The 23,215-nt window shown below is 39.4% G+C and overlaps 1 protein-coding gene across 7 annotated transcripts in view; it reads left to right on the plus strand.

Annotated features, from left to right (window-relative positions):
• The window catches only part of KATNAL1 (katanin catalytic subunit A1 like 1), a 101,094-nt gene that overhangs the window by 25,431 nt on the left and 52,448 nt on the right, over positions 1-23,215 (plus strand). For all 7 annotated transcript variants that reach the window (XM_019447869.2, XM_019447866.2, XM_019447865.2 and 4 more), the window contains one exon: positions 21,347-21,515. In XM_019447869.2, the coding sequence (XP_019303414.2) occupies positions 21,347-21,515 (169 nt within the window). The remainder of the gene's footprint in view (positions 1-21,346; positions 21,516-23,215) is intronic.

A 23,215-nucleotide genomic window follows, 5' to 3' on the forward strand; every position in this document is an offset into this window, starting at 1 on the left:
ACCGACATTGAATGAATAATTCCACTAATTTCACAAGTGAGGAAATTGAGACCTGAGAGACCCTCACCTATAAGTTGAGCTAGACCAGGATCTGAGTTTAGGTCTTTCTGGCTTTCAGATTGTGAAGTGCTGTTGTGGCCAGAGTGTTGCATCATACAAAATAAGTTTCCTTTCGGTCAGTAGCTGTGATCATGTGTTTAACTTGTTGATCTCAGAATTTTCTAAAAGCATTTAAAAAACTGTGAAAAGTGGTTAATTTACTCCTTCAGGGTTTTTTCCACAGACTTACAGATAATTTTATGATTCCCATCATCAAAACACTAGATGATGATTCTTCTCTAAAGTCTGCAACAACAGAGCCCTTTTTGCAGATGTAACCACTTTCAGGTACTTTGGATTAAGACAACCCTTATCTCTCCAGAGTCAACATTTCAGCAGTCATAGGGCTGTTACCATGGAAGTCCCAAAGTAAATACCCAAAAAAAGAAATAATGGCATTTTGATTGATCAGCACTTGAAGATTTTATGTATGTATGTGTAACAAAATACCTTAGTCTTTTTCTGAAAGGCATTAATTCAGAAATATACTTCTAGTTTACAGCTAAAAGCTGAAAATAACCTTATTTAGGTATGTTAAAATGTAACATTATAGAAGCTAAGGCGTACAATGTGTGGATTTGAGATATGTATATATATGGCGGTTTGATTACCATGGTAGCGTTAGCTTCCACCTCTATCGTGTCACATAATTGTCTTTTGTGTTTGTCTGTGTGGGGGGGAACAATTGAGATTTAGTCTCTTAGCACCTTCGAAAATTGTAATACAGTATTGTTGTATATTACCTCTATGCTGTATGCTAGATTTCCAGGACTTATTTATCTACTGGTTGCAAGTTTGTACCCTTAAGCATCTTCCCAATTCTCAGCCCCTGGTATTTAACTCTCTGTTGTTACAATTTTGGTTTTTATAGAGTCCAGGTATAAGTGATATCATACAGTGTTTGTCTTTTTCTGTGTGACTTATTTCACTTAGCATAATGCCCTCAAGGTCCATCCATGTTGCTATGGATGGCAAGATTTCCTCCTTTCTCATGGCTGAATAATATTCCACTATATAAGCAAACACTTAGATGGTTTCCACAGCTTGGCTATTGTGAGTAATTCTGCAGTCAACATGGGAGTGCATATATCTCTTCCATATCCTGTTTTTATTTCCTTTGGATATGTACCCAGCAGTGGAATTGATGGATCATTTGGTAGATCTATTTTTAATTTTTTAAAAGACCCTCCATACTGTTTTCCACGGTGGCTGAACCAATTTGCATTCCCATTATCAGTGAATAAAGGTTCTCTTTTTTCCACATTTTTGCCAACACTTGCCTTCTTTATACTTTATCTTCTTGATGAGGGCCATTCCAACAGGTGTGAGGTGATATAGGGGTTTTGATTTGCATTTTCTTGATAATTAGTAGTAATGAACGTTTTTTTTCTGTACCCATCGGCCATTTTGGATGTCTCATTTGGAAAAATACTTTTTTTTGTTCCTCTGCCCATTTTTAATTGGATTTTGTTGTTGTTGAGTTGTATGAGTTCTTTATGTATTTGAATATTAACCCATTACCCAATATATGGTTTGCAAGTATTTTTTCCCATTCAGTAGGCTGCCTTTTCATTCTTGACTTGTTTTTTTCTGTGTAGAAGCTTTTTAGTTTGATGTAGTTTCACTTGACACTTGCTTTTGATGTCCAATCCAAAAACTCATTGCCAAGACCAATGTCAAGGAGTTTCTTTCCATGTTTTCTTCTATGAGTTTTACAATATCACATCTTATGTTTAAGTCTTTTAAATCTAGTTTTACTTCATTTTTGTGAATGGTATAAGATAGGTGTCCAATTTTATTTTTCTGCTTGTGGTTATACAACTTTCTCAATACCATTTATCGAAGAAACTATTCTTTCCCCATTGAGTATTCTTGGTTCTCTTGTCAAATATTAGTTAACCATAAATGCAAGGGTTTATTTCTGTACTCTATGTTCTGTCCCATTAGTCTTTGTACGTGTTTTTATGACAGTAGTGTACTGTTTTTTTTTTTTTTTTCAAGTTTATTTATTTATTTTGAAAGAGAGAGAAAGCGCAAGCAGGGGAGGGGTAGAGAGAGGAGAGAGCAAGAAATCTGAGCAGGCTCCACACTTGGCAGTGCAGAGCCTGATGTGGGGCTTGCACTCACGGACGGTGAGACCATGACCTGAGCTGAAGTTGGATGCTCAGCTGACCGAGCCACCCAGGCGCCCAGTACTCTACTGTTTTAATTACTAAAGCTTTGTAGTATAGTTTGAAGCTAGAAGTGTGATGCCTCTGGCTTTGTTCTTTCTCATGATTGCTTTGGTTATTGGTGGTCTTTCTGGCTTCATACAAATTTTAGATTTTTTCCCAATTGTTGTGAAAAACGCTATTGGAATTTTGATAGGGATTGTGTTAAATGTGTAGATGGCTTTGGGTAGTATAGACATTTTAACAATGTTAGTCTTCCCATCTGTAAACATGGGGTGGCTTTCCACTTGTTTCTATTTTCTTCAGTTTCTTTCATTAAAGTTTTGTAGTTTTCATTGTACAGATCGTCACTTCCTTGGTTATTAAATTTATTCCTAAAGATTTTATTGTTTTTGATGCTGTTGTCAATGGGATCGTTGTCTTTCTTTTTTCAGATGTTTCCGTGTTAGTTTGTAGAAACACCACTGATTGCTGTATGTTGACTTTCTATCCTGCAACTTTACTGAATTTCTTGATTGGTTCTAAGAGAATTTTGATTGAGCCTTTTAGAATTTTTTATGTATAAGATCATATTGTCTGCAAATAATGACAACTTTTGCTTCTTCATTTCTGATTTGAATGCCTTTTATTTTTTTTGTCTTGCCCAATTGCACTAGCTAGGACTTCTAGTATTACAAGGAGTAAGAATGATGAGAGTGGGCAGTCTTGTCTTGTTTCTGATCGTACAGCAGAAATTTTCCATTTTTCACTGTTAAGTATGATGTTAGTTGTGGGCTTAATTGTATAAGGCCTTTATTACGTTGAGGTGTGTTCCTTCTGTACCCAATTTATGGAGGGTTTTTATCATGAAAGACTATTTTATTTTGTCACATGCTTTTTTTTTTTTTTTTTTTTTTTTTTTGCATCTATTGAGATGATCATACGATTTTTATTTTTCATTCTGTTAATGTGTTGTATCACATTTATTGGTTTGTGTATGTTGAACCACCCTGATATCCCAGGGATAAACCCCATTTGGTCAGGGTATATCATTCTTTTAACATGTTGTTGAATTTATATTCAATAGGAACATTTTGCTAATACTTTGTTAAGAATTTTTGTATTCATTAGGGATATCAGTCTGTAGTTTTTTTGTAGTATTCTTACCAGGCTTTGATATCAGGGTAATGCTGGCCTTGTAAAATGAGTTTGGAAGTGTCCCCTCTTTTTGATTTTTTGGAAGAGTTTCAGAAGGATTGGTGTTAACTGTTCTTTAAATGTTTGGTAGAATTTACCAGTGAAGTCATCTGGTCCTGGAAATAATTTACAATATAGGAAATGTCTGTTCCAAATTGCTAGAGCACCATGATTTATTTTAAAAAGCTGTGGCCACAGATATTAACTCTAATATTTGTGGCTCAAACTGAATAAAAAAGTGTGGCTGGTAATTTCCCATTGATGAACACTTACTGAAAACTTCTTATTAGAGAAACATCATTAGCCCACTGTTTCCTTTTATTTATCCTCTGTTAACTGCCCATAACACATATTTTATTTATTTTTAATTCTTATTCTTAATGAAAGTGACAGATGAATGGACCAGAATGTATTTCTCTGAACCTCGTTTCTCCATACTAAACTAAAAAAGAATTTTCCCTGTATATAGCCATTATATATAAAGATTTTTTATGGACCAGAAAACCTTAATAAAAACAAATCCAAGACTATATATTGTTTGGGAGAGGGGTGGGGGGGGTGGCGGTGGGTTGGGGGGGTGGTGGTGGGTTGGGTGGGAACAGGTTCCCATTCTCATGTATATCATCAACAATGGGAAAACTTTTGATAACTTCACAAGGTTCTACCAGTGAAAGAATTCTTGAGTATTGTGCATGGGCTGATAAGATAAGTAAATACTAAGATTGTAAGTTTAGGGTTTAAAGTTTTGGGAGGTTAGAGTTGTATAATATTTTCCTCCTTTTACAGTTTTGTTTCTTCTACAGGTCACATACAACAAAACGTAATGAAATTTTCACCTAGAGATAGTGAGTAGTGGGTATAGTCCTTAGATATTCTTGGTTTAATGGGAAGGCACTTGAGTTAAATCCATGAGATCTGAGTTTGAATTCCATTCCTGCCACTCACTTGCTTCAGGACCTTGAGCGAGTTATTTAATTTCTCCAAGTGTTAGTTTTGTTGTATGTAAAGTGGGAATCTCTACCTGATGGAATTAATTAAAAGAATTTAATGCCTAAGTAACTGACATATAATGAGTAATTAAAACGAATGGTCAATTCTGGAATAAAGTACTGCAATATTATTGTTCAGATAAATAAGAATAACAGAATTAAAAAATTATAACCTTCTTTATAAAATTCCTTTATTTCGTCCCTGCTCATTCTGCATACATCCTTTGTTTTCTGAAACATCGTGAATAACTCTGGCAGAGAAGTTATGATTTTGTAAATGTCCAAGTCTTGTGAAGTGGGTGATCATTTTCAGGCAAGGGATGAAAACTAATTAATGGTCACTTACTGTATGTTTTATAAGCATTATCTTATTGAAACCTCCAACAATTCCACGAAGTAGCTACTGTTATTCTTTGCTCACATTACTATTGCTAATTTATTATTATGAACCCCATTCACAGCTGAGGAAATTGAAGCTTATGGAGTTTATTTTCCCAAAGTCATCTGAATAAGTAAGTGGCAGAACCAGGATTTGAGTCTAAATCTTTTCACCTTATGTATATCTGCTTTGCTGTGTTACTTTCCTACATGTATTCAGTGGTATCTATGGGTGTGTTTTAATATATCCTAGTACATAGATACATCTATTACCTACTTGGTTAGATTCTCATTAGAGATTGTGAGAGAATAAAGAAGCTGAAGATACTTATTGATATTTTAAATATAGTTACGTTTGGGTTTTTTTTCCCCTATGGGAACACTACACTGGAATTACAGTGTGAGTCAATAGGAGAATGTAATTTATCTTGTTTCGGACAAAATGTTTCTGGGATGCATCTGATCTGTTTGGCATTAGCTACAAATTTGGCAACCCCGCTTGTAGTTCTGTCCTTTTCACTTAATGGACTTCTCACACTTCTGACACTTCTCAATCCCTGTTTCTGCACGCTAAGGTGATCCTTATACTGTGGTTTCCGGCAGTGGTTTGTGCATCATTTCAAGTTATGCCTTATATGTCATATGTCTGCTGAGTTCCATCATGATTCCCTGTTTTAAATCACCAGCAGCTGCTTGCATGTATCAAAGCAATCTTTGAAAATGAATTAGATTCATTGCCCTAAATGTGAGGCAGCTGAGCTACAAATGGTTCATGATAGGAGACAGTGGCAATATTAGAACTAAACTCCAGGGAGATGAAGCCTGCAGATCATTTTTCGTGTCCCGAGTGAAAGGGTATTTTGTATTAATTAAATTATTTGTAATATTTTCCACGTAAGTTTATGTAGTGTATTCTTTTTAATGAGGCCGTTTACAAATGGCCCCTCCTGGTGAGATCTGAAGCGACGGAAGAGACTTTCTGCATCGGAGCCATGTTTGATGTAGCGTATATTCAAGAGCCTATTCTGTAATCGACTTAAAAAATAAATGCATCAGGTCTTTTTAAGTTGCAGCTTTTGGGATAGATGTCAGTACGAATAGGATCCGCAAGCCTGAAGTTAATCATTTGGCTCATTCTGCGCAGGTAAAATAGAACTCTTAATAGGCCCTTTAATGTTGTTTCATCTGGAACCAAGGGAAATGGCGTAATGTGTTTCTGTGTACACAGAAATAGTAAAATTCTTTTTTATCCGATTTGTGCTATTCTGTAGAATTTCAGCACAGAGGAAATTCTTATTGCCTTGGTATTAGGGTTGTTGCTTTATGTTTCTTTGGATACCTAAATAGATTATGTTACTGCTAGCATTGTAAAGCCTGATTTGCAGTGGAAGAAGATCAAGTAAGGCCAAGGTCAAGTACCAATAGAGAGTAAACTACCATCTCGTCCTTATAGGGGTTTCATCCAGCTTGTGGCTCGGTTACTTTCCGGAGATTAAGAGGCAGGAGGGCAAGGTGTGTGTGTGTGTGTGTGTGTGTGTGTGTGTGTGTGTGTGTGTGTGTGTTTAGCAGTTCCACCACTAATTGACTAGTCTTCCAAGTTACATTCATTTCTCCAACCTTCATGTTTCTCCCTGTAAAATGTAGATTATGATGAGATTGTTTTGTAAAATTGTTTTGAAGTCTTAGGAATAAAAACACTCTATCATGATCTATCCAGCGTATATCTTAGGGGCATTCACCCTATGTTAGGCATGATCTTTGGCCTTGTGAAAAGTATAAAGGTAACAGGCATACAGACCTTGGCCTCAAAAAGCCAATAAGAGAAAATAATCCAGGCATCCTGGGAAGCTTGAGCCAGGATGCTGGCACCTATTATATGCCAAGTACTGTGTCAGGTGCCAGTGCTGTGCCGGGGGTATGGTGGGATTCAGAAACAGACACAGTCCGTCCTTGCCCTCTTAAGCATATGGTTTTGTGAGAGCCATTAGTGAGGTAGAATGGACAGGATTTGGTGATTAATGAAATACAGAGAATGAGAGAAAAACTGGAGCAGTTAATTAAATATCTAGACCAAGCTATTTATATTGGAACTGGAAATGAGAACCAGAACTTGAGAGGTTGGGGTTAGTGTTAGTTATTTACAAATCATCAGCAAGTAAGGAATTTTAAGAAGGAAATTTTAAGATCATTCTTTATATGGTGGAATAGGTTATTTGTCTAATATGATTGGCAGGTTGAGATTATACCCCTTTTTAAAAAACATTCTAGAGTCCCATTTTCTTCCAAGATTCTGTTTCTGGAGTGTGGAGTGGACTTTATTTTTAGTAGCTAGAATATTTTTAGTGGCTGGCAGTGTTGATTAACCATAATAACTGACATTTATTGAGTTCCTAATTGTGAACCAGGTACTGTGCTAATAAACTCTTTACAGGATTTATTTCTTAATCCTTACAACCTCCCTCCAAAATAGATACTATTATTATCAACTCTATATTTTTTAAATGCTGTATTATTTATTTTTGAGACAGAGTGTGAGTGGGGGAGATGCAAAGACAGAGGATCCAAAGTAGGCTTCTTAATGACAGTGGAGAGCCCGACACGGGGCTGGAACTCATGAATGTCATGTGAGATCATGACCTGAGCCAAAGTCTGACACTCAACCAACTGAGCCACCCAGGCTGCCCCTATCATCCCTATTTTTTTTTTAGGAGAAATTGGGGTTTAAGGATTCTAGTAAACAGCTTTATCTAATTCTGCATGTAGGTCAAGTAAGATAAGGATTGAGGACTGTATTAGTGGCTCAGTCGGTTAAGCCTCCGACTTCAGCTCAGGTCCTGATCTTGAGGTTCGTGGGTTTGAGCCTCTCGTCGGGCTCTGTGCTGACAGCTCAGAGCCTGGAGCCTACTTAGGATACTGTCTCCCTCTCTCTTTGCCCCTCTCCTGTTCACACTCTGTCTCTCTCAAAAATAAATAAACATAAAAAAAATGTTTAGGGGTTCCTGGGTGGCTCAGTCGGTTAAGCGTCTGACTTCGGCTCCGGTCATGATCTCGCGGTTTGTGGGTTTGAGCCCCACGTCAGGCTCTGTGCTGGCAGCTCAGAGCCTGGAGCCTGCTTTGGATTCTGTGTCTCCTTCTCTCTGCCCCTCCCATGCTCATGCTCTGTCTCTCTCTGTCTCTGAATAATAGACATTAAAAAAATTAAAAAAAAATTTTATTAGATTTAGCGACATAGAGCTCATTGGTGACTGTGCTGAACACTTTTCGTGGAATGGTAGCAAATAGCAGAGTGGGTGGAGAGAACCGGAAGAGAGGATTTGAAAACAACGAGTATATGCTGAGAAGGGGAGCAGAGAAATTGAGCGGTAGTTGGGGGAGACGCAGAGTCAAGATTTGTTGTTTTAGAGAGGAGACGACTGGCAGGGTGTTTGTAGGCTGGCGAGAATGCTGCAGGGGAGGGGGAAACTGATGACGCCAGGGAGGGAGGGGATGGTATTGGGCAGTGTTCCGGAGTGGACAGGGAGATGGGGTCTAGTGTACAAGGGCAGGGGTGCATGGACAGCTGATTCATGGTAACCGGAGGGAAGGCTCGTTGTCACAAGGGTATGGATGTAGAGAAGTGTGTAGGTAGAGAGGTGAGCATTTGTGGAAATTCTCTTCTGGTTATTTCGATGAAGGGAAAAAAAAAAAGCAAGCAAGATCATCTGAGAGTGAGGACAGAAGGAGTAGATGTTTTCCGGGGTCTGAATTCTGATTGAACGTATCCCGAGAGTGGGAGGTCATTTTGTTTGGCTATTTCATATTATTTTATTTCTTTTATGTAAGTTTGCCCTAGGGGACATTTCTCTTGTTTTGTAGAACTTAGTCACCCATTTGAAGTCTTTATTTTGGAATTGTAGATATGTATTACAATAAGTACCTAGAAACTTGGTATTTCTACCATTTTTTTATGTTACAGGAAAGACAACTGAAAGATAGAAATTTTAATTCATTAGAGGGAAACTAAGGAATGGGCACAAAATAGTGGTAAGTCAGAACGAAATCCTACCACATTAGGATTTTTCAATTTTTATCGAAAAAAAAAAAATCTTCACCTTGCTGCACTTGAGCTGCTGTCATTGCCCCCCTTTGCTCCTTTGGCAGACTGGAATGTGGACTGTGCCTGTTTCGTCTCTCATGGCCACACTTTCCTGAATAACTAGAGATCTTGGGTCTCCAGCATTGCGATATTGGGACTGAATTCTTGAAGATAACTTCCTAATTTAATGACCGAATGCCTACAAGTCTCAAGACTTCCTGTATTTAACTTTTGTAACATTTGGTAATGTTTACCATCTTTCTTCCTTGGAACTTTCTTCATAGGACTTCTGTGACATTACAGTATTCCTTTCTTCTTCTTCTTTTTCTTTTTTGACTGTGGCCTCTTCTCTTTCCCTTATGGCTGCCTCTTGTTCGCTAGTCCTCATCTCTCTTCTTCTTCTCTGTCCGATCCAGCTCAACGTACCCAGCAGCCACGGTGTCCTAGGCACTATGGATGCAAAGAATAAGAGGAAGATTCCTGTGCTCTAGGAAATCAGATTCTAGGAAGGCGGCTTCCTTTGCCGGGAGCTTGATAATTAGTCAGACTTTGAGGGTTCATCCTAATTTTGTCACTCAGTGTCTGTGAGGACATGCCATTCAACGTTTCCCTCATTTTCCTTCTCTGTAAAATGGGGATCAATGGTACGGTTACCTCGTGGGGTTATTTTGAGAATTAAGTGATTGAATACAAGTCAAATGTAAAGAACAGCGTGGCGCATGAGGATGTGCTCAAGAAATATTTGTAGTTTTCATCACCCGTTCCCCTCCCCCCTCCCCCCAGCCCCAATAGGTATTTAGAAGACTAATGTTTATTTAGATGACACCTTCTTTAGGTCTTTCTTCACATGTCACCTATAAAGTCTTACCCTGACTACCTTATTTAAAATATTTATCCCCCTGGCAGGGGGCGGGGCGCAGGGATGGGCAAAATGGGTGAAGGGGAGTTGGAGGTACAGGCTTCCACGTATAGAGTGAATAAGCCATGGGAACAAAAAGTAAAGCCTAGGCTACTATATGTTTTCACTCTTAGATGGATCCTGAGAGACTTAACAGAAGACCATGGGGGAGGGGAAAGGGAACAAAAAAAATTAGAGAGGGAGGGAGCCAAACCACAAGAGACTCTTAAAAACTGAGAATAAACTGAGGGTGGATGGGGGTGGGGGAGAGGGGAAAGTGGGTGATGGGCATGGAGGAGGGCACCTGTTGGGAGGAGCACTGGGTGTTGTATGGAAACCAATTTGACGATAAATTTCATATTAAAAAAAAAAAGTAAAGCCTAGGGAATGTAGTCGATGATATTGTAATAACGTTGTATGGCGACAGATGGTTGCTGCACTTGTGGTGAGCACAGCATAACATAGAGATGTTGAATCACCATGTTGTACATGTAAAACTAATGTAATGTGTCAGCTATACTCAAAAAATGTTTTAAAAAATGTACCCCCTCGCTTGTCGTCACTCGGTCCTCTTGTTCTGCTTTGCTTTTCTTTACAGTCCTTATTGACGCCTGATACTATGGTCTACACCTACTGTTAACTATCCCTACTATATTGGAAGCTCTGTGAGGTCAAGGCCTTTGACCTTTTCACTGCTGTACCCCCAGCACCAAGAATAGTGCTGGGCATAGTGTAGGCATTCGGTAAATATTTGCCGAATGAATGAGCTAATAAAATGCTTCGGTTTATCCATGTGTTTACCAATTGTTTTGTTCACCATTCCTTGCATTTCACCCTTTCTAGAATCCGTTTCTTTGTGGAAGTACATTCTTCAGGAGTTCTTACACATGTCTCTTTTAGTGGTAAACCCTCAGGTTTTGTCTCAGACTTGTTTTCCTGTAAGTTTTAAATGATAGTTTAGTATCGAATACTAGATTCTTTGTTCTCTATGCTTTGAAGAGGACATTAGTAATTGTATTATTTTTGCCTTCTCATTTATATTATCAGCCTAACTGTAGATAACTTGTCTTTTCTCTCCCAGTGTTTTCCTGATTTTATTTTTGTCTTTGGTGTTAAACAGTTCTGTGATGACTTATCTAAGTGTGGCTTTATTTTCACTTACATTCCTTAAGACTTGTATTTCTTTCCTTTCAAATTCTTTTTTTTTTTTAATTTTTTAAAATGTTTATTTTGAGAGAGAGAGAGAGAGAGAGAGAGAGAGAGAGAGAGAGACAGTACAAGTTGGGGAGAGGCAGAAAGAGAGGAGAGAGAAAGAATCCCAGGCTGGCTCCACACTGTCAGCACAGATCCTGATACGGGGCTTGAACCCATGAAACCGTGAGATCATGACCTGAGCTGAGATCAAGAGTCGGATGCTTAACTGACGGAGCCACCCAGGTGCCCCTGTTTCAAATTCTTTATGCTTTTAAAAACCATCTTTTTAAAAAAAATTATTTTATTTATTTATTTTTTTTTGAGAGAGAGGGATAGCATGTGTGCATGCAAGTGGGGGAGAGGGGCAGAGAGAGAGGGAGACAGAGAATCTTAAGCAGGTTCCATGCCCAGTGCAGAGCCCAACATGACCATGAGATCACAACCTGAGCCAAAATTGGATGCTTAACTGACTGAGCCCCCCAGGTGCCCCCCAAAACCATCTTAAACATTCATTTTATAGTCTATAATTGATAGTTCTATTATCAGAAGTTATTGGGAGTTTTAACTTTTTCTTTTTTTTTTTTTCCTGATGGCTCTTGTTGGTGGTAAAGTTAATGTCTCTCCATGGTTTTAGTCATTTTAAGATGTGGCTTGTTTGGGGGTGCCTGGGTGGCTCAGTCGGTTAAGCGTCCGACTTCGGCTCAGGTCATGATCTCGTGGTCCATGAGTTCGAGCCCCGCATCGGGCTCTGTGCTGACAGCTCAGAGCCTGGAGCCTGTTTCAGATTCTGTGTCTCCCTCTCTCTGACCCTCCCCCGTTCATGCTCTGTCTCTCTCTGTCTCAAAAATAAATAAACGTTAAAAAAAATTAAAAAAAAAAAAAAAAAAAAAAGATGTGGCTTGTTTGGAGGGATGTCACTCCTGAGAGTCTGTGTTTGCTTCAGCCAGGTGCCCTGGAATGTTACCTGCCCAGGACCACTTTTAGGAAAATTTCTTTGAGCTATAAAACTGAATCCCAAATCACATGACAGCAGGCCCTTGGTTACTATTTCTAGGGGAGACATTTGCTTCACTCCACAAATATGGAACATAGGCCAGATAAACAGATGTACTTGCTTCTTCCACATGTGTGTTTTAAATTCAACTCTTGGGGCGTCTGGATGGCTCAGTCGGTTGAGTGTCTGACTTCGGCTCAGGTCATGGTCTCACTGTTGATGAGTTCGAGCCCCGCACCGGGCCCTGTGCTGACAACTCAGAGCCTGGAGCCTGCTTCGGATTCTGTGTCTCTGCCCCTCCCACGCTCTGTCTCTCAATAACAAATAAACGTTTAAAAATAAATAAATAAATTCAACTCTTTCACTGAGATTGTAGTCCTTGGACAGTCCTGGCTTTATGTGATAGTCTCAGTGCAACTTCTTTGATTGACGTGGGGCCTCAGGTCTTTCTGTGTGGTCATTAAATCTCAAGTCCTTGGGGCGCCTGGGTGGCTCAGTCGGTTAAGCATCTGACTTCAGCTCAGGTCACGATCTTGCGGTCCGTGAGTTCGAGCCCCGTGTCGGGCTCTGGGCTGATGGCTCAGAGCCTGGAGCCTGCTTCAGATTCTGTGTCTCCCTCTCTCTCTGCCCCTCCCCTGTTCATGCTCTGTCTCTCTCTGTCTCAAAAATAAATAAAGGTTAAAAAAAAAAAAATTTAAATCTCAAGTCCTTAAGTGTGTGAGGCCTGGAAAGCCTAAAGGACTGTCATGTCATCAGCTCTCTTTTATTTGTTTTTTGGCCATTAGGTATTTCTCTTACCCTCTGGTAATATCACCTATGTATGTAAAAGGGTATTTGTTACATTTTATCCAGAATTCCTACACGGTTGATAGTGGGAAGGGTTTCAGCTTATTTTTGTTGTTGTTACCGTGTTTTTTCATACTTCTATTATTATAAGTTCTTGAAGGTCTTATCCTACAATTTGTTGTCTTTGAGGACTCTTGTTTCTAGTTTAGTGGGGAGCTGCTCAGCAAGGCTTTAGCTGTAAGATTTATGTGTGGACAGAACGGGATGTCCAGTATATTTCTTAAAATATGAATATATTTTCAGCCAAATTTTAAGCTTCTTGGATGCAGGGACTATCTCATATGTTTTTTGTGTCTGTGTGTTTTAAAAATAAATAGGATAATCTTAGAACTTGACTGTAAGCTAGACAAAGAACTGTGAGATAACTAAAGTTCAACTGGTATAATTTTAATATTTGTAGAAATTATGTAGCCTTTATAACCCGTAAGAGTGCCATTATACATCTAGTTTTGAGGTCTTTAGAGTTAGGCAGAGAATAAATATTTTAAGTGTTCAAATTTATTTATTTTTTTAAATTTTTTTTAACGTTCATTTATTGATAGAGACAGAGCGTGAGTGGGGGAGGGGCAGAGAGAGAGGGAGACACAGGATCTGAAGCCGGCTCCAGGCTCTGAGCTGTCAGCCCAGAGCCCGACGTGGGGCTCGAACTCACAGACTGTGAGATCATGACCTGAGCTAAAGTTGGATGCTCAACCAACTGAGCCACCCAGGCACCCCTCAAATTTACTTTTATTTTTATTTATTTTTTATTCTAGAGAGAGCACCAGTAGGGAAGAGGGACAGAGAGAGAGAGAGAGAGAGAGAGAGAGACTCTTAAGCAGGCTCCATGCTCCGTGCAGAGTCCGATTGGGAACTCAATCCCATGACCCTGGAATCATGACCTGAGCCCAGATCAAGAGTTGGATGCTCAACTGACTGAGCCACCCCGGCGCCCCAAGTTTTTCAGATTTAAAAGTCTTTAGAGTTTCATGGAAAACACAAGGCTTGTCTATCTTTAGGTAAAGAAGAGCAAAGTACAATCAGGTAATTAACCTTCCTGGGAGTGGAGGAATTCTACCATTAGACTGATGAATTAGTAACGGTATCATCTCCTCTGTCCCCACCTCTGAAGTGGTAGAATGACAGGCACAGCGGCTTTAAATAAGGATCAGTATGTCCCATCAAAATTACTGACAAAGGTTTAGTTTCTATCCCAGCCGGCTGGTTGTGGATAATGGCAAAATGTTAAGAACCCTGTGACATTAAATGGTCTTGCATAATATTTGGTGTGAGGGTGTCTGTAGCTCCAGATCTTATACCAGCTGAAATTTCTGGTTAAATCTTCCCTTGGTTAACTTGGATGACAGTTGTCTTCTGTAGTGGATAAGCATCTTTCAACTCCAGGAAGATTTAGAATTAAGAATAGAAATGTCTAAGAGAATCAGAGTAATATTTTTCTGTTAAGGGATATGTGCATATTTGCATATTTACTTATCATTTTTATGTACTTGTAATTTAAGGATATATGGCTAGTGAGGGTGATAAGCATGCAATTCCACCTTTAAATGTATTATGGAATACGGGGTGCCTGGGTGGCTCAGTCGGTTGAGCGCCCGACTTTGGCTCAGGTCATGATCTCGTGGTCTGTGAGTTCGAGCCCCACGTCGGGCTCTGTGCTGATGGCTCGGAACCTGGAGCCTGCATCAGATTCTGTGTCTCCCTCTTTCTCTGCCCCTCCTCTGCTCACGCTCTGTCTCTCTGTCAAAAATAAATAAACATTAAAAATTTTTTTTAATGTATTATGGAATAATGGAGGTCTGTGATTTTTTACATAAAAATTTATGGTAAGTCACTTTTGTGGAACATTTAGGAGAAGTTTAGGCTTATTTATAAGTCTAATTAATAGGTTTATAAAAATATTTATATGTAAATTATTATGCTTTATTGAGTAAGACAGTTGAGGAACTAAGAAGGAAATAAAATACGTTTATAAATGTAGGTAAAAAATTTTGGTGGCATTTAATTAACCAGGTTTGAAATGGGACAAAACACTGTTCAAAAGCATCTTAAAAATGACTTCTAAAATCTGTCAGTCTTGTATATAGGAAAAGATTTGTGAGCTGAATCTAAAAGTTTTAAGGAATAACTGAATTTTTACATTTTTTAACTTTAATAAGTTGAATACTTTTAAAAATCAAATTAAGCTTCTGAAGAGTATGAAAGGTACCCTAGAGGATACAAGACAACTCATATAGTTGTTCAGTGTATTTGAAGACCTATAGTTACAATGTATTTCTGGGTGTGATTGATTTATTCGTTGGATAATGAGGGAAGACTTAACCTAACATGGCCTGTTAGGCCTAACATGGCCTAACAACTAAAATGTCTAAAGTTCTTTTTAGAACTGGGACTTATCATTGAAGGTTAACTTTTGTGAAGTCACTTATTTATGCAGAAGGTGCCACTGCAGTTTAGTAGGGAAAGGTGGGTCTTGTCACTAAATCCTTCTGGGTTAATTGAGTATTTATGGGGGGAGGAAATCTTGACCCCTCCTACCACACATCATATAGAAGAATTAATTTGAAATAGATCATTACCTAAAATGTAAAAGATAGTAAGATAAAGCTTCCAGAAGAGAACATGAAAGGATAATATCATGATTTTGGAGTAGCACAGACTTATGAAACTGGACACAAAATTATTAAAGAGAAAAGACTGGTAAATCAGAATTCTAAAACTATGAACTTCTCGTCATGAAGAGAGACACCAGTAAGAGAGTGAAAAGGCAAGCCATATACTAGAAGATATTTACAGTGCCTGTATCTGACAAAGGACTTGCATCCAGAATATATAAAGAATGACAGTCAATAAATCAATAAGAAAAAGACAACTGGTTGAAAAAAAAAAGGTGAACTAAAAGCTGGAATAGATACTGTACAAAAGACAGCGTTTACGTGGCCAAGAAGCATATTGTTGAAAAGGGGCTCAGCATCCATAGTCAGGAAAGGCAAAGTAAAGCTATAATGAGATGCCATTGTACCTCCACCAGAATGGCTGGGATGGGGTGACTGCTAGTCTTATATATTGTTGATGCGAACGTAGCATGACGTCATCACTTTGGAAAACTGTTTGGCTACATTTGCTAAAGCTACTCGTACATGTACTTGATGATCCAGCAGTTCTGTTCCTGGGTACATAACAAAGAAATGAATGCTTACGTTTACCATGAACATAACCCCATATTCGTAGAAGCTTTAATAATAGCGTCAAATGGAAAACAGCGCAAGTGTTCATCAACGGTAGAATAGATATGTTGTAATTATATTTACACAATAAAATACCGCACAACGTTGAAGGAAGATGAACTCATGCTCCGTGCAGGAACATGGATGGATTTCACAGGTAATGTTGAGAGAAAGACCAAGTAAAAGTATGTACCGTAGGATTCCATTTCTCTGAAACTAGCACAGGCAAACCCAACTTACGATAATAAGGTCAGATAGTGCTTACCTTCTGGGTTGATGTTGACTAAAAGGAACCATGAAAAAGCTTTCTGAGATATTGGGAAGTGTTCTATATCTTCATCTACTGGTGGTTATATGGTATTAATATTTATTGAGTTGTGTACTGTGTTTACATTTTACTGAACATGTTATATTAGTGACAAATAGATTTACAAATTCTATGAAGTATTAACATCTCCATTTACAGAGGAAGAACATGACGAGTATAGATAGTAAGTAATATGCTCATATAATCAGTAATTGGTAGACCAATTTTTTTTTTTTTGAGAGAGAGAGAGAGAGAGAGCACGAGTGGGGAGGGGCAGAGAGAGGGAGAGAGAATCCCAAGCAGGCTCCACGCTGCCAGCATAGAGCCCATCTTGCGAACTATTAGATCATGACCTGAGCCAAAACCAAGAGTCGGACGCTTAACTGACGGAGCCACCCAGGTGCCCTGCAATGTTTTTATGTCAGTAGTATACCCAGCATAGTTCTGTACTTATTAGGTAAACAATAAATATTTACTGATTTGAAAAAATAGCAGTCATATATATGATGAGAGTGGACATAAAATTCTTAATCATTAATGTTTAGTTTCAAATCCTAAGTCCTCTCATTTCTATTTAAGCTTTGTTTGTTTGTTTGTTTGTTTGTTTTTTCTTTTTTTTTTTTTTTTTAAAGAGTAGTTACATTTTTCAACGTTTATTTATTTTTGGGACAGAGAGAGGCAGAACATGAACGGGGGAAGGGGCAGAGAGAGAGGGAGACACAGAATCGGAAACAGGCTCCAGGCTCTGAGCCGTCAGCCCAGAGCCTGACGCGGGGCTCGAACTCACGGACTGCGAGATCGTGACCTGGCTGAAGTCGGACGCTTAACCGACTGCGCCACCCAGGCGCCCCTAAGCTTTGTTTTTTACCTCCTGATTTCTTAACAGATAATTTCTCCTGGACTCAGAAGTCTCATATGTTGACTCCCAAGTTCTTATAGCCAAAATATCAGTATGAACTACTTGGAACTTATGTTTCTTATCTTTTTATTAGATGTGGAGGAGGTGTTTTTCTGTTTATTTAATTCTGTAGTTATGTAAGTTAATCTGATAGCAAAATAAAATTATTTTTCCTTCTTGTCCAGAAGTTAAATGTAAACAATCTGGGTTATGTTCTTGGGCATATATAGGACCTGTTCTAAATTACTTATTCTTATACCAGAATTCTAACAATGTATGAACAAAAAAAAATTAGAATAATGATGAAACAAAATGCTAGAAGAAATAGAGGTCAATGGGTAGGAATCTTAAGAACAATTGGAGAAAATTGTGCTAGTATTGTAGACCCTGTTACTTAATATGGTGTGGAATGAAGGGTGTCTTCGAAAGAGGGCTTCTTCCCTTGACTTCTGGAACCATGGAAGAGTGGTGCTATAATACAGACAGTTCTCTTTCTGTTGCCTGATGTTTTATGGAGATTTGCCAGGCAGTAGTCTAGTAGGTTCAACCGAGGATATGGACTCTGAGCCCACGCCCCCTAGCACGTGCGTCTTTCTGGAACATGCCAAAAACTTTGTAGCAATTCTGTAATTTCGCTTTTTAGGTGCCCGGATCTTTTACTCAGTGTTGTAGTATAATCAGATTTAAAGTTTCATTAACTACTGAGCAGATAATGTAAATAATTCAAATTACGGACGGTAGAAGGCGTCACAACACAATAGCTTCCATGGACCCCGCGAAGAGTTTACGATAAAGAACTGAACTGTTGCTTTTGAAGATCCCCTATGAGCTCCTCTGCATTCCATTCCCCTCCCTCCCCGTTCAGAGTTAGGCACTGTCCTGGACTTGGGATTTATCATTCCCTTGCCTTTCTTTACTTTTAGTACACATATTTATGTCCCCAAACAGTATCCTATGTTGCTGTCTGTCTGTCTTTTGAACCCACCTTTTCACTCACCATAATTGTCCTGAGATTCATCTAGTGTTGTTCCATGTGGTTATAATTCACGTTCATGTGTATATTGTGAATTATATCATTATGTGAATATATATGCATTTGTTCTGATACTGGACAGTTGGGTTGTTTTCAGGTGTTGGCTGTTACAACTAGTGCTGATAAGAACGTTTCCATAGAATGTTGATACTTAATATAGCTTAGAAAGAGGAAACACTGGATTTTGGAACAAATTAGGCTTATTTGCATATGACAGAAAGCGCATTTCTTTCCGTTTCTAGAGGGGAATCTAGGAGAACTGAGTATAGTGCAGACTTTCTAATCTTGTATCTGCAGCTCGATCAGATATTCTCTATCTCGGGAATACTGTAAGCTAGTACAGTGTCGTCTTCTCTTTGACCATCGGGGCAGAGGTTGGTGGTGCCATGTAACCCTACTGAAGCCTCTTTTTAAACGAGACCCGTAAAAGAAGCCCCGAGACTTCTTTTTTCCCCCCTCAGCCTGGAAGCTGTCACTGAATCCTTAAATTGAAGCATGACATTGTGCAGTGATGCGCTAATGGAGGAAGTACAGAACAGAATCAAGGATGTCCTTTGGGAAGTTGCCAGGGTCTGTTACAAATGTAATATCCAACCGCAGCGAGATGCAACCGAAGACTTTTTCTCGGAGCACAGGCACCCTTTCCGCGAGGTTGCGGGTCTTGCCCCAAAGGGCACCTCTGGCTTCTCGAGCAGTTTCGTTCAGACCGCATACAAGCCCATCAGAATGGTGAGTGGCGCGACAAGGTCAGCGGCAGCGAACACTTGGGACGCAAGCCTGTGCCAGAGCTTGGACATCATTCTTCTCACGGCACAGCCTGCCTGGGCTGGATGCGTGTGCCAACCGGACTGAAGCGGGACCCCTAAGCCACCGCTGGAGAGCAAGCCGAGGCGGGGAATGTGCCAGCCGCGAAGGCAGAAGAAACGTTTCAGGACTCACTACGGCTCAGCCCCGGGCGCTGAGGCCTCGCGGGCAAGCCCAGCAACTGACGAGCAGCCTGGCACGCAGCTGTAGGGGACGGGCTTGCTGCTGGGGAGCAAAAGCTTCAGGCTGCCTGTGCCTCTAAAAAGCAGGCCCACAGACAACGACGGACTGTTTGAATAGCAGGCGCAGCTGCCACCAGAAGGGCGGACTTGACGTACGTTGTGCGTGGAAGAGAGCGCGGCTCTCCTTGTGTGGTCTTGGGCCTTCCCCACGAGTCCGATTCCGGGAAGGCGTTTACGCACGCGCAAATGCGCGCACCCCAGAGTAAAGGGCTGCCCTGCTGCTTTCCGCTCCGTCAGCGAAACGGAGCAAACGCTCGGTCAAAAGATAGTTGTTGCAGTGAAATGCCGGGAACAGAGCGCGTAACGTTTTTGGTTGTCTTAAATCCGTCTCATCACAGTGTTGCTTTGTTGGCAGATGCTTAAAAGACTAAGCTTGCCCTAAACTGATAATGCAGTAATATCTTTGTATTTGAAAATGCCTTGTAACCAGTTCCTTTCCCGTGATGTCTTTCACAAGATTGCCCATTCATCTTTGTCTCCTCCTGGGGCCTAGCACACTAGTGGCCATATACCTCCTAATAGGTGGTCAATAAATAATTATTGAGCTGAGTCAGCTCCAAGGATTCAGATGTCAGTGTGTAATGACCGAAGAGCCCTAGCTTCTCTTATCCCAGCAGTTTCATGCGGCGGTCTCATTCCAACAGTCTGAAGATGCTGTATTAGACCTGCCATATGTCAACAGTTTTTTGTTTTTGGTTTTTTTTTTTACCTCTGTTGCCTTAAGTTGGCATCCTTCCTGGCTTTTCATCTGTTTTTCCGTGTTGCTGGGTTCTGAGTTATAGACATGTCTCACTTCTGATATCAGGGAGAGAGACTCCGTGATGAGTTGGATGAACTGAAAGCCTGAAGTTGGAAAAGGGATAATAATAGGTAGGGCATATGGGTAAAAAAAAAAAAAGGAATACACATATGGGATCTCAAGGGCTACAAGTGAAGGCAGAGCAGTAGAGAGAGAAAAGATAGGAAAACAGAAGCAGAGACAGTCCAAGGAAGAAGAACCAAGAGATTAGGCACAGAGTGGATAGAGTCCCCGTAGCACCCAAAGAGAGATGCTAAATACTGTGCTAAGAAACCTTAGAGTTTCGCTATTGAAGAGGAAGTGTTTTGCATCACAGGGAACAAAATGCGTCACTTGGTGCCCATGCTTACTTTTATGTAGTTGTCAACACTTAAAAGACATTGAGGTATAATTGACATGCAACATTAGCGTCAGGTGTAGAACCTGACGATTCAGTATTTTTGTATGTTGTGAAATGGGCTGCCATGTGTCTAGTTAACATCCTTCGCCATACATGGGGCTCTGAGTTCTTCGTTCACATCTGGGGGCCTGTGTAATTTGAACGATCCTGTGATTTTTGGCACCTTCGATGCAAGAATAACATTTTCACACAAAAGTGAATTTGCATGTGAAAAATTGCATTGTTTAGCCCTACTGCTTATAATTTGATGAATGAAATGGTGGATTTTCCAGCACAGAAGCAGAGGAAATAATTTTGATTGTAATCAGTAAATTAAGTCGACTGCGCGAATAGTTGTATTTTGAATTCCTGTCCTTTCAGCTTTTAATGCTTTTGCAAAAGTTGAAGTATAATTTACATGCAATGTGATATTAGTTTCAAATGCATTTGTTTTTTTAAAAGTTACTTAGTTTGGGTTTAAGACAGTAATGAATAAAGTAATTGACTTTCCATTACACTATTAAGATTGTTAGATGGAAATAGTCTGTATTGCCCTCTATTGGTGATTAATAGTTATTTTTGACAAAATAATTGCTGTTATACATATCATTTATATGTACTTAAAAATTGTATCAACCAGTCTATTTTATAGAAAAGCACTACTGCCCCCCCCCCCCCGAAAAGTACTTTTAAGAACTGATCTAATAGTTGTAGCTATGAATTGGCAAAAGGGAAACGATGGAGATTTAGGGCTTCTTGATTGAATAGTTTTATTGACTACAAGAGCGTCAAACTACTTTTGCCTTTGATTAATTTTCATTTTCATTTTTTTCCTGTCAGAGCTCCACCTCAGATAAGGCGTCCCAATCGAGAAGTAAGACCTCTGAGGAAAGAAATGCCCGGAGCGGGAGCCCGGGGACCTGTGGGCCGAGCACATCCTATATCGAAGAGTGAAAAACCCTCCACCAGTAGAGACAAGGATTATAGAGCAAAAGGAAGAGAGGATAAGGCAAGACTCTCTTTGTAACTCGTTCACTTGAGGCCCATGGCTTTTGGTGAATATTATCACGTCTTTCGGGTTTTCAGGGTACCCCGGTTTTGACACGGAAGAGAGTGAAAACAAAAAAAAAGTCTGATTCAGAACTCCAAGCAGTCTTTGCAATCTAAGCAGAACCCCGCAATGCTAATAACCTCAGAGGTGTATTTCAATAAAGACTCACAGATCTTTAGTAAAACGGGTCTTTGGGAGAAATACTCAAAGTTTTAAAACTTAAAATATATTTGAACAAGTATTCTGAATTGAAATGAGCAATAAATGAAAACAGTTGTAGGGGAAGGACTTAACGCGGATATCGGTTTTTTTTCTCTTAACGAGAGAATTTTCCTGGGTTGGGGTTCACTGTGTGCATTTACTTTATCTGGGAAATTCATCCGTGAATAAACATAGTACTAGGTGGCGATTCTGTACTGCCCTTACAATGGACTTTAGAAACATGGGCTGAAGATAATCTTATAGAGTAGGGAGCCAGCCAGGATGATCTGACCCATCTTTTAGCTTTAGTTTTAGTGAAAACAAAATTAGATTTTTAGCGATAGCATTTCCCATTTCCATTGTGACGTCATAAATGAATGATGATGATTATTGAATTGCGACCAAGAAGTTGAACATTTTCCTAGCTAGAGATTCAGGATATGTCATCATGTAGATACCAGAACACTTATAATGAAAATATAACTTACCACTAATAGCAAGTTGTTATCCTTAAAGATTAGATGCTGTGTTGGAATATTTTTATGATGTATGATTTCAATTAGAAGATAAGGACTCTGCACAGACCACCTTCCTAGGCCTTGTGTCTGGTAGAATACAACCGGTGTTTTTGGAGTATTTCTCATGAGCTAGATTCAGAGATAGATTCTGCTTGTCTGCCTCACTAGGACACAGCAAAGGAATTAGATATTTTTACATTGATAACTTGTCGGAGCTATTATTACCATAAAACAGTAAGTGATTCCATCTCCGATCCTTTTTGGGATTCATGAGGGACACCAATAAATTAATTAATTGTTCCTGCTGGTGAAATTGTACTGTTTTCCCCCCATTATCAAAAGCCATCTGAATGGATACTTAAAAATCTCTATGTTATCTGTCATTTTTGTTTCTTTCCTTGTTCTTCATTTTGTCAGTTAACCCTGGCGTGCACTTTGGAACATAAAGTAGGGGCTAAAGTCCAACCCTCACTCTGCTCGTAGCTTTCAGGAAAACTTTTAGAACTGTGTGAGGAAATGCCAGGCTTTCACCGTAATTTCACATAACGCAAGAGAATAACCTTGGTCTTGGTTTATTTGGATGCTTCCTTGTTGGGCAGCATTCAGAGTAATTAGACATTAATCCGTGAAACCATCCCATGAAGTAGGTAGTCCCCTTTTTCCCATTTTACAAATGAAGAAACCGAGGGAGAGAGCCGAAGTACCTAGCCCCAGGTCATAGATTAAGGAATGGAGCTTGGAATGGAATTTGTGAAGTCACAGATCTTTTTCCTCTTTATTTTAGGATTTTTTCATATTATGGAATATCCCTACCAAACTAGATTAAAAATATGGATTGGATTTGAAAAGAATCCCGGAACAATTAAATAAATGTTGATTTTTAATGTGATTCGTCAGCAAAGAACAAAGCAATGAGGCAGCATTTGCTGAATGTCAGAT

The sequence above is a fragment of the Panthera pardus genome, unplaced genomic scaffold (genome assembly GCF_024362965.1).
Source record: "Panthera pardus isolate Hobbes unplaced genomic scaffold, ASM2436296v1 HiC_scaffold_1, whole genome shotgun sequence".
NCBI lineage: Eukaryota > Metazoa > Chordata > Mammalia > Carnivora > Felidae > Panthera > Panthera pardus.